General features: G+C 44.5%; 1 protein-coding gene across 1 annotated transcript; it reads right to left on the bottom strand.

The window, feature by feature from the left end:
• Positions 1-1,375: 1,375 nt before the first annotated feature.
• On the bottom strand, positions 1,376-10,601 carry UBE2A (ubiquitin conjugating enzyme E2 A). The gene is made up of 6 exons (XM_027054231.2): positions 10,337-10,601; positions 10,117-10,197; positions 9,676-9,701; positions 4,152-4,241; positions 3,047-3,135; positions 1,376-2,770 (listed from the first exon to the last, which is right to left on the bottom strand). Exons 1-6 carry the CDS (start codon positions 10,378-10,380, stop codon positions 2,642-2,644), a joined length of 459 nt encoding a protein of 152 aa, XP_026910032.1. The 5' UTR covers positions 10,381-10,601; the 3' UTR covers positions 1,376-2,641.
• Positions 10,602-11,967: the final 1,366 nt, after the last annotated feature.

The raw sequence follows: 11,967 nt of genomic DNA, 5'->3' as shown, positions 1-11,967 counted from the left end.
TGAGAATGAGCTGTTGGGCAACCTTGCTGCTCTATTTTGTCCCCGTTCTGTTGGCTCCTGTATTTTCCCTTTCTTCAAAATTGCAGTCATTTTAAACTCAGTACCTTTGCTATAAAACCAGCACGCATACATGAGCTGCTGCAAGTTTTATTTGAATTACTTACATACGTTATACTGAGGAAGTAACTCTGTCAGTTATATATAGCCTTGAGTCTCACAGATTCACTTTTTAGATTTTTCTCCTCCCCTTTGCAAAATGAATGGGAATTTCATGCATTCTGTTGGGATTCTATTTTTAGTAGAATACAATGCATTCACTTTGCTGTGATAACCCCTGAAGCTAGAGATGGGTCCTAAATAAATAAAGGACTCTTGATTACAACTTTGGTTCTTCCTCATACCCCCACCCCGGTACCAGCAGGTGCAGAATTGAAGACTCAAGTTCAAATCACACTGTCATTTTATAAAGGGACCTCCAAATCTGTTTTAACTTGTTGGTTATAATTATATGCAGGCAGCCTGTGGCATTTGTAAAAAAAAAAAAAAAAAATTGTAAAGAAAAAAAGGCAAATTAGCATTAAATGTTTGAATGAATGGTTTTTGTAGTGCCTTTGACCTCGAGATATGATGCTTTTCAGAGATCAGCTTCATCAGCTTGTTGACTCGGGTGTAAGGTTTTCAAAGGATTATCCCATGAAACAAATTGGGAATAGGGTTTCTCAGGAGGTGTGTGAAAAGAAAACAAAAATTAAATCTGCGCACTCCGCGTCTCACCTTAATTTTTTCAAGTGTGACGAACAGTGTCCATATTTAAGGTACCCAGCCACGGTAGGGTGAAAAAGGTAATGTCAAACTAATCTACCAAATAAAGAGCAATGTAACGTGGCTCTACTTCGAAGCAGAAATGGACTCAAGGGAAAATCGTGAGCACATGTAAGGATGCTGCCGCCTCTGACGTGTTGAACGCTCTCTGCCACGGAAGGCCCCTCTAAGTGCCGCGTCTTAGAGGCTGAGTGAGTACACACACCGTAAAGACTCCGTTTAAGGTCATCTCGCCCCTACCCCGAACGAGAGAGGAGAGTTTCTAGGAAGTCACTGCTCTGGCGTCTTTAGCGCGAGCTAGGCTGCTCCTCGGGAGAGAGCGGTTTTGTTTAAACAAGGGCAGACTGAGGCTACCTGTACGCCCCAACTTCATGCGGGGGTTAAAGTACCGGTGTAGAGTAGTTTGTGCTATTTGTTACAAGCCAGGGCTTTCGAAAGGGGTGGAATGTCAGGATCGACAAGTTAGGTCTCGGTAGGGGAGGGTGCCGGGAACACCCAGGTGCGTCGACGCCCCCGACCCCGCTTCATTCGCTTGATTGACCATACTGTATGCTGAAGGAACTTCGTTTTATTTAACAGGTTTACATTCTTGTTAAAACGTTAAAAAGAGAACAGAGCATTAACACTTATGACAAGAAAGAAGGTCCTCTCCAACAAGATCTACTCCTCTTGTTCCTCTCGCAGAGTGTTGTGATTTTGCTTTCACCATGTTTATTTCAAGGGGGAAAGTGAGTAGCTGTGAGATTCCAATAAGTTAATACTAAAAGTTCATAGTGAGCTAAAATATAATTATACCTTGACTACAAAATTTTAAGGTTAGTTTTATTTACAAGTTTTGAAAAATGTACATTTTTTTACATGGGTTACTTGTGCAAAGTTTGATTTAGAGGAGTGACGAATGCACAAAAGGGGACGATGGAACAGTAGACGAAACATGTACAAGCCTTGTCCCACGCTGCTGCTGAAACGTACTATCTAAAGTATAAATATCCACAGAAAGAACATTAAGGTTCTTATAATACTGAAAGGGACGAAGAAACTAAAAGCATGCAGCATGAACTCAGGAGTCGAGTGGAAAAACAGTTTGCCACAGACAGGCTCCCTTCCTTGGGCTGATTAAACCTCTAGGTCTTCTGAAACTTAGCATGGGTGAGCCCGGCGAGCATCCCGCAAGGAGAGGACGTGTCAGTTACGGCGATCGCTGCGCGCCTGGGGCGGAGCCCTTTCACTGACCGTTCCCTTCCTACCGGTAAAGACCATCTTGTCATTCGTACCGGTCGGACCTTACCATCCTAGCGTGTGGGGCTTCCACTGCTCTTTCAAAATGGGTGTTTACATGGATGTGTTCCCCCGTTTTCCATAGGCCATATTGCAAACATTCGCGCCTACATCCAACACGAGTGAAGGGCCGGCCAGGATGAAACACTTCAGCAGTCATTTTGTTAAAAATAACATCCTGGTCATCGAGCTGTGCGCAAGCACCACTTGTGTAACGGTTCACTTTAAAAGCTCAGTGTAAAGCACAGTAGCACAATCCTGCCCTAAAACTGGAGATGAGACACAACAGAAAAGGAGTTGAGCATTAGTCAATTTCGCACGTAACCCAGGTACAGTACATTTGATCTCCTAGAGGGTGTTTTCTGATGTTCAAGGAGAGGGGAGAAGGGGTAGGAAAAGCTTGGCAAGGGAAGATGGAAACAGCACAACAGCTATTTTGCTTTTAATAAAGTAAATGTAATGACACTGAAGAATAGGGAGGTGACAAACACATCGCTATAGATTTTTCTCTTGACCGGCCTCTTCTTTCGCTGCACCCGGGTCAACAATCACGCCAGCTCTGTTCTACTATCGCAGAGACACGTTTTTCATATTCCCGCTTGTTCTCCTGGTACAGCTGAGCAGCCTGGCTGTTCGCTGGGCTATTGGGATTGGGTTCATCCAATAGAGACTATAGAAACAATTTGTAACAGGTCAGTCCCTCGATGCAAAGAGGTATATATTCCAAACAACCCGCTGAACTGTCCTAAGTAACGACTACATTGGCTCTCTTAGCATCCTAACCTAGAGTACCATCAATCCGCTGCTCGCTAGGCAAATACGTGATTTCGGGGCGCTTGGGTCTTAATGACCCGCCCTCTGCCTTGAGGTAGGAGTGCCAGAAACAATTCAAGGGCTAATATACACACAGCAAAGGCCATAGGTGGTCACATTAAAGAACAATCACCTGTATGGATGTTAAAATGGAAGACACGTCATAGGTTGGACTCCAACGGTTCTGAAGTATGTCCAGACATATACTACCATCTGCATAGACTGAGAGCATAGAAGCGGTACGTTAAACACAATAAAACCCGTTAACATTGTAACACAGTCAAGACAAGTACAGTCAAGACTACTTTGCTCGTGAGGCTTAAAGACTCCTAAACTGCTTCTCACTTAGCTTCCTAAAAAGAGTCCTCATCACTGCTAGTGAAATAATCCGAGAATGCCAAATAGAATTGGTATGAAACTAGAAGCTACTTTGTGCTCTTTCTTCTGAAAAGACTGCCGTATTATCCAGGATATCACACACGTTTTTCCGGCAGGGTCCCTAGGCATCCCGATTTGGGGGAAATCTATTCCACGAAATGTGTAAACTCGGTCTCTTATCTGAAATAACGACAGCGCAGACTTCGCAAAGTCTCCTTGACATGAAGATAAGAATATCTGATATCCTGGAAAATACTTTACTAACCTGAATGAAAAGCAAGCTGTTCTGAGGCTTACTACGAGGAGAGAAAGGGGAAAAAGAAAAAAAAAAAGGGCAGAAGGTAAGGTAGGGATCGCCTGTGCTGCTTTTCCGATACACTGTAGCCCCTCAGCCACAGAATCTGATACTCACTGGCTCTGGAGTGGGGCCAAGGCATCTGTATTTTTGAAAACGTTCCACGGTAATTTTGATCTGCATCTAAATTTGAAAACTGTTGTTCTAAATAAATAAACTGTTCTAACGTGAAAATAACCACGCCACAAGACTACCCCAATCCCAGCCTGACATTAAAAGGAAACATCAAGAGCATCCTTATTTTTGTGCAATAAGTGGATGACAAAGATCATCAGCACCAGGCGGCTTGCAGGCTCCAAGCAAAGGCAAAGTGCCTTCACTGCTTCAGTTCTGTGACTAGAGATCAAGACAGCAACAGACCCTCACGGACGAGTTCAGTTTTCAGGAAACAGCAAGATGCCTAAACAAATGCCCAGGTACTATAGACCGATAAGTAGGAAACGTGAGACACCTCCATAATTAACAGTGTACCCGTTTAAAATGTTGCATTAAGAGTGCTACTTGCCATTTGGATGGAACATCTTAGAGACAAATCTAACCGTGGGTGGCTTATTTGGATACTCTTCAGTGAATTCTATTGTAAGCTTGAATGTTCCTGTAGTTGGAAAAGAAAGGTTTAAGAAACAGATTTATCACTTTGTTCAGTAGCACTTTCTTTTAATGCTACGTGGCATTTTTTCCAGTATTAAATGAAATAATGCAAAGGTATATTGCAGAGAGGAAAGAGAGGCCAGGTAGGGGGGAAGGCAAGATCTCCAGAAACTGCTCTAAAAATAGATAGGGTAGGAACCACCGCCCAAAGGGGATTTTGTTTTGTTTTCTTTTGCCATCATTCTCCCCCGAACTTAAACACAGCCATCTTAAACGCAAAATTATGGCCTGCAGGATAACTTTAGCCACTGTACATTTTGAAGACATCCTCAAAATGACCAGAAACAAGAGCCAGAATTTGGCCCTCTTCCCTTAGATGGCTGAAAGGCCTCAAAGGCCTGTTTTAACCGGCCTCCATCTTGAACTCTCCGGTGATTTGGAAATGGACTAGAAAAGAACGGAGTACAGAGGTTCCAGAATCCATGCTAGAAATACAAATCGATAACCAAATTATTTTTTAACATGGAAGGGAATAAGTATACAAGTGTTCACTGGCTCCTTTTCGTATAATAGCAACACTATAATGAAAACATAATTGAACGCAAGCCAGGAAAAACTTCACAATCTCTCTCAAAAGTCCTTAAGTATGACTCACGAGGTACTTCACTATAAAATCAACTCAATTATTCACACTAATAGAGGGAATTAATGGCAGAAGTAATTAAAAAATCACATTAGATTGCATTCACGTCTCCAGCAAATTTACCTTTCTAATGTTGTTTGTTTAGGCCACTAGTGAAATGAATTTATTTCCCTTGAATACGCGTCAACGAAGGTAGCAGGAGGCCCTAAAGTATACTACAGACTTATTTATAGGGAATGAACAAACTGGATCTCACTCAAGAATCATAGGATGTTGTGATTGGGGGAGACTATTTCCTCCCAAACAGTTTTTAAATTGGGTTTAATAAATTCAAAAAAACAATTGGGCGATTGTTTTTTCCTGACTGAAATCTCTTCAGGTTATCTTAAGGAATCAGTTACTGTCTGGCCTAAGGTGATGGATGTTCTACTGTATTACTCTGGTCCATTGAATACATTTATTCTGAAACCACAGACCACCCTTCACGTGGAGTATACCCTGCTAACGGTTCCTTTAGAGTTGGCAATTTATTTCCTCCTTCCGTGAATAGGTTTATCCGCCACTTAAGAAAAAAGAAAAGACTACCTTCTGTTGCTAGATCTGTTACATGTAACAATACCAAAGTTTGTTCTCTACCAGCACACTGCTAGGAAACAATTTGGTAACAAAGCTGCCCTTAGTATGAACATGTCTCCCGGGGTTTTAGAATAATTTAAAATGTAACATAGACCTATTCCCCCAAACTACTGTTACTCCCTAAGCTGTGTGCAAAGCTAGATCTGAAGATACTATGCATTATAACTAAGAGCGAAAAGGAAAATATGTTGGAATGGACACACATGCTATATTCCATCCGAACCTACTTTGCTTTATTAACCTACCACCTGGTCATAAATCTTCCTATTTTTGAGGGAAAAAAATAGCAGTTCATCCTTGTCAGTACTACTGATATTAAAATACGCAGGAGAAAGTGGGAATGAGTGTTAGTCCAAAACTTTGAGCTTCCTTAGGTATCTCAAGTATAAACACATTGGCTCGATGTTGAAATCTGATTAGATTATAGGTAAGAGATTTATCATCAAGGAATTGCTCTAAAATTGGGTGGATTTAATAGCACACAGAGCTCCCAGGTACTTTAGATTCAAGAGGATAGCTTAAAAGTGGTAAAGCAACGCATAAGGCGGGCGTGCGTGGAAACGGTAGAGCACAGTGGGGAAAACAGCATCTTTGCACCAAGACGGGGGCTCAGTTCCTTGCTTTGCTACTTACTAGTTGGGAAAGCCACTCAACTCGACTAAACCTCAATTTCCTCATCTGTAAAATGGGATCAAGAACAGTAACCAGCAGACAACATTGTTGTGAGGTTTAAAGGAGGGGAAAATACGCACAGTAACACAAAGTAAGTGCTCCATACATACCGTAGCTATAAAAATTGCAAACGCTCAACTGAAGGAGGCAAGAACCAAAAATCCAAACTTCACCATCAGTAAGAAATATACAAGTAATGAATTCAAATCCTAAACAGTACTTACTTTCTGACCTACACCAAACGCTCACAGCTGAATTCAAGGTGAGTATGTATGTTGGTGGCTCTCAAACTTTCTCAAAAGGTTCCTGACTTGAATTTTCTGCCTAATGCTCGCCCAGAAGTTCAACAAGGTGGTTACCTAGCTAGCTACCAAAGAAGTTAATCAAGTCTTTTAAAACAGCTCATTTAGTATCTTGCGTAGTGAAGCCACCTGCTTACGTGTACTTGAATATAAATTAGGACTTACCCCCAAATCTTATACTTTTGGCCACATTAAACAATCAGAATCTCTTTAATACAACCCTCAATGCCATTTCGGAGATCCGAAACAAACGTTAAGGAAATTTAAAATCTTAGAACGTTATGCAATTGAGACTAGTGCTCTTATCCTCTGGATATTTAGATTAGGCTTTAAATTAACTGAAAACTTAAGCCTCACCACTGTACACAATCAGTACTGATTGTGTTCATCTTCCCGAGGAGGACAAAACGTTGTACAGAAAGTATCAGTTAATCCGTCTATACATAGGGGCTGGGAAATTATATGTATTAAATGGCTGGTGTAGGGCAATAAGGAGTGATATCGTTAAACTAGAGAGTGTATGTTCTGCTAAAGACATTTACAAACTCAAATTTTTGGAAACACCATGTTGGCCAAAGGAAACACCTCGGCAGGTGTTTTCTGCCATTTGGCCACCAGCTTGTGACCCCGGAGGAGAAAACAAAGTACATGCTTCTGTTTCGTTTTGTTTTGAACTGGAAATTCTGATTTTTAACATAATACCTCTTCATCATAGGATGTATTTACCTTAAGAACACCCTCGGTGAATTTTAAGTGATTCATTTTTAAAAGACTTACATCCAAATTCTTAAGAATACACCTATTGTGAAAAGCAAATACGAGTATCTTACTGTGTCTATTAATAATTTTTAGATGATGCAAAGGAGAATACTTTTTTCCATAGTCTTTGAATTCAGCATACATACTACGATATTCTGATGAGGAAGCATTGCCCCCCGGTGTTTCGTTTGGTAGCAAGGTAAGTTCTTGGGAACATCTTCCTCTTACTTTAAGTGTGTGGGGAACATCTTCCTCTTACTTTAAGTGTGTGAAGTTAAATCAAAATACCTTGAAGGGTTCCTTTTCTTAAGTCTTCATCTCTTTAAGTAGGGCCTGGCTGTTTCAGAAATTTCCACCACAAAGCGTTTACAAGGAAGCAGCAAAAGTAGTTTTGGAGCTGTTGATTTATATACTACATTGGAAACCTCACAACCAATTATGACACTTGTCCTTCATCAGTCTTTTCTAGTAAATTCCCTCATTGCAAACAAAGCGTATTAAAATATGGTCAAAATATGTTTTGTCCCCACAATCAGTGTTCTAGACACCTGAGGAAGCATCCACGGATAGCAGACTGCTCGACAGAATGAATCAGAGAAGGGTATTGTTATTTAGCTGGAGTAATTCCTTTCCATAATGCCAGTATGGATAGGCACATCATCAAAAATAGAACAAGTGATATCAACGGGGAAGATTCAGGTAGATAATGGATTCCTTAAGTACCTTCTCATTTCATACCACTTAAAACAAGTGAAGCACCCTTGAAATATTTAAGTAGCCAGTCCTCCGGCAAAGTGATGTACTATTAATAAAGCTGTGCCCAGCATGAAGCTGTCGGAGGAAAATGGGGGGGGGGGGGGGAGAAAGCCGATGAAAACAAAGTCTGCTGGAGCTAAAGCAAAGACACAGTTAATCTGCACACAGTGCCCAGGTACAAAGAACTAGCACCAGTCTAGTAGAGGAAAATGAAGTCTAGCTAGCTCTTGCTATGTATGGATGTGCTCAAATGATCTACTGCACCCAAGGAGCGTGCCTTCAGAATCACTCACTGTTGCTGTCATTTCTTTTTCTAGCGACACTGAGGAGCAGTGATATTTAACACTCAGGGGGTGGAGGAAGTATTCAGGCGACTGTCCACAGTCTCCTCGGGAAACCTGAGTATTTCGGGCAAAGTATAAAACTGGCCAATGTTGCCCCATCTCACAACGTCTTGTAGGCTGGTAGCATCAAAAGGCAATCCAGCTCAGTAACAGAAGTATATACTTAGTAGTTTGCAGTAATATTTTTGTTCCTACTTTCAAACGGGGTTATGTGCATGCGTGTGTGCACGTGTGTGTGTGTGTGGCAACTGCTAAATGAGTAGAGATGGTCATTGCAAAAAATAACAAAGATTCTTCTGTTTTCTGAATACCTCAAGTATTAAAGATGTCGATCGGTAGTTCAAATACTTTTAATCATGTGTTAAATGTTTTAAGCTTTCAGAAAACAACCACACATACATACACGCACACAACTGGATGCACATAAAACTCTTATCAGTGTCAATTTCCCGGTTGTGATATTGTAGGATAGTCATTCAAGATGTTACCAGAGGGGTGGAGGAATGGGTGAAGGGTAGACAAGGTCTCTCTGGAGTATTATTATTAATTACAACTACACATGAATCTATAATTATCTCAAAAGAGAAATTTTTTTTTAAATCCTTAAAAAGCAACTCAAGTGTTTTTAAAAGTCAAACCTGAATCCATGAAAACTCACGTACCTATAGGTACACATGGTGCCTTCAAGTAGGCTGGACATTGAGGATACCCTCAATTGTGAAGCTGCTTGGAGACTACTCACCGTAAAGTCTTGATAAAAGCACACTGAAAACTCATTTTAAAACGAGAAACAATGTTATACTCAAACTGGCCATGAAAGACCACGGTAGAAACCCGACAGTCCTGGGCAAGGGATTCTTGCACCCCTCCAACATCCGGCCAACACGAATTAAGCACCTGCTGAACACAGTTCCTGCCCTTGTGGTAGAATTCTGAACTAGGCGGTCCCTGGGGTCTCTGAGTCTATCAGCAAGTCGCTGGGTTGATACTAACTCAGTATCTTGGGAGGGAGCTGAATTTAACAGGATCACAGCCCAGACCTCAAAAATCCTTAACATCGGTGCTATGAAGCTCCTTTCAAAAAGCGGCTGCCTTGCCCAGATTTTTTTTTTTTTTTTAAAGAAACAAGCAAGGAAAAAGGTGCAGTTCTAGTCAAGCGGACAATGGTCAGAACCACCGGCCACTTATTGGATTCCAGTCAAGCCTTTAGCAGGCAGAGGCTAGGGAGAAGCGGGTTCCTAAGTAGGAGGCACTTCAGGATGACCGGGACCCCTTTCCCCCAGAGACGACCAGGGTCCTGAAAGGTGGGTAAAGAAACTCTCTTACCATCCTCAAACGGGGTCCCTTCGGGCCTGCAACACAGAGAAAAACAGTCAGTTCCCGCTTAAGGGGCTCCCTTCTCCCTTAAGAGGCTCATCTTAAGAGATGGCTATTCCAAGCTCTGCCAAGTGAACCTCTGGTAAACCGCTGCTTCCTGGGTCAGAAAAGCCAGTCCAGATCCATGTTTCGGGCTCCGAAGCCCGGCGCAGGCCGCCGCGCCTGACCGCCACCACTCCCCGCTCCGCCCCCCTCAGAACCCCAAACGGTTCCCCTGGCAGCGGGAACGGAGCTAATCGAGGCACAGGCTCCGGGGAGGCGCCTAGGCCCAGCCGGACCCGAACATTTTCCCTCTCCCCTTCCGCCCTCGCGAGGGGGGCCGGTCCCCGAGGGCAGGCTGGGCCGGCCCGCGTCCCCCGCCTCTCGCCACCATCCGGAACGCAGACTCACCCGAAAATGACCGCGTTCCAAACCATTATGTTGTTCTCGGACGGAGCCCCGCTGACTCCAGCCGGAGGATCCTCCTGCAACCTTCAGGGAAACAGACAGGGGCTCCGCAATCCGGCCCCCGCGTCCGCTCCGGGCTGCCCCCTACCGCAGCCAGCCCGCCTCGGGACCCGCCCTGTGCCCCGCCTGGCAGCCCCCGGCCTCGGCGCTCCCTGTGCTTTACCTCTTGAAGTCCCGCATGAGGCGCCGCCGAGCCGGGGTGGACATATCTCTAGCGGGGTCAGGGGTGGGGCATACACCGACGTCTCGGGTCCCGGCGGAGGCTGAGGAGGCTGAAGAGGCCGACGGAGCCGAAGCGGCCGCCGAAGAAGCTCCCAGAGGAACGGCGCTGCCCCTCCGAAGTCGAGGGTCGGTCTGGCGCCGGCTAAGCACCACCCCAGAGTAGACGGGGGCTGAACCAACCTGGAAGGAGAGGGGGGGGGTGTGGAACGCCGAACGCCGGACAGGCCGTACCAACACCGGGCGGGGAGGGGGGTGGCAAGGAAAGTTGCTTAGGTCATTAAACCCCAGCGGGAGGCGGGGAGCGCCCTGCTCGGCTCGTGCCGGGGTGAGAGGCAGGCTACCGGCGGCGCGCAAGCCCGTAATTCACTAGGAATTCGTGGTGCAGTGGGGTCCGTCTCCACCTGCCCGGGCTGAAACGAACCCCGGGAAGCTTTTTTTCTGTCCCCCCCCTTTTCTTTCTTTCTTTCTTTCTTTCTTTCTTTCTTTCTTTCTTTCTTTCTTTCTTTCTCTCTTTTTTTTTTAAGAGATCACTTCTTACAGTACTGTACGCCCTGTGGCTGCCGGGCGGGTAGCGAGAAGGGTGGAAGTCCCTAAGTAGAGAGGAGGACAGAGTGGACGGAGGCAAATCTAGTTCTTGAAAAGCGGGAAATCTAGGGTGTAGACCCCCTGTGCACACGGGAGAAGGGAGGGGGGGGGGGAGGAGGCTGTGTGACTGGTTAAAACCACTGCAAAGCAAAAGGATAAACCGGCCCCAACTAGGAAAGGGAGCTGTGGGTCCCTTGTCTATGAAACGAATGTGCGGCATTCCGGTCCCAATGTTTAGGCCCGTGATCACCCCCAAAGCAGAATAAAATGGTGGCGTGTGTCCTGGGGGAGGGAATGAGAGCTTAAGGCAAGCAGAATGAGGTTTTAGCTCTGGGCACTCACAATTTGGCTCTGGAACCACATTTCCCCTTGGCACGTCAACAAGCCAAGCGGCTACTATATATTCAGAAGAGTCCAAGGTATGAGAATATCCGACTGCGGAGAATTGGAAGGGCAGAGAGTCTGAAGTAAAAGTAACGGTAAGACGCACGTGAAAAAGCTGCAGGTTGCAGAGAAGAGTCACAGGTTAGTATGTGGAACCTGCAAAAGCAATAACAGTTTTAAAGAATAATTTGTTAACGTCAACCCAAAGTAACTTACAATGTCGGCAGAACACTCATTTACGAATTTGTGAAAATATGAGAAAGGTAAGTTTGGGTTCAATCATAGACAGCTTCGAACGCCAACCTAATGGGTTCTTTGGAAGGTGGCTGAACATAATTAGAACCGAGCTAGCCAGAGACTGGTCCCAGGAGAGCAGCTAAGAGACATTGGAAGTAGTCGAGGTGAGAAATACAGAACTAGGCAGTGACAACAAAAATGGAGAGGAGGGGATGACTGGAGAGGACTTGGCAACGGATTGAACCTGGAGGCAAGAGAGAGGAAGGAGTCAACAATGGTTGGAGTTTTAAGCCCCAAGATAACTGGGGGTTTGAAGGTGCCATGAACAAAATTGGGGAACAGAGTGGGGAGGGGCAGTTTGGGGAG

The sequence above is a fragment of the Acinonyx jubatus genome, chromosome X, assembly GCF_027475565.1.
Source record: "Acinonyx jubatus isolate Ajub_Pintada_27869175 chromosome X, VMU_Ajub_asm_v1.0, whole genome shotgun sequence".
Taxonomy (NCBI): domain Eukaryota; kingdom Metazoa; phylum Chordata; class Mammalia; order Carnivora; family Felidae; genus Acinonyx; species Acinonyx jubatus.
This window is presented reverse-complemented; position numbering and strand designations above follow the sequence as displayed.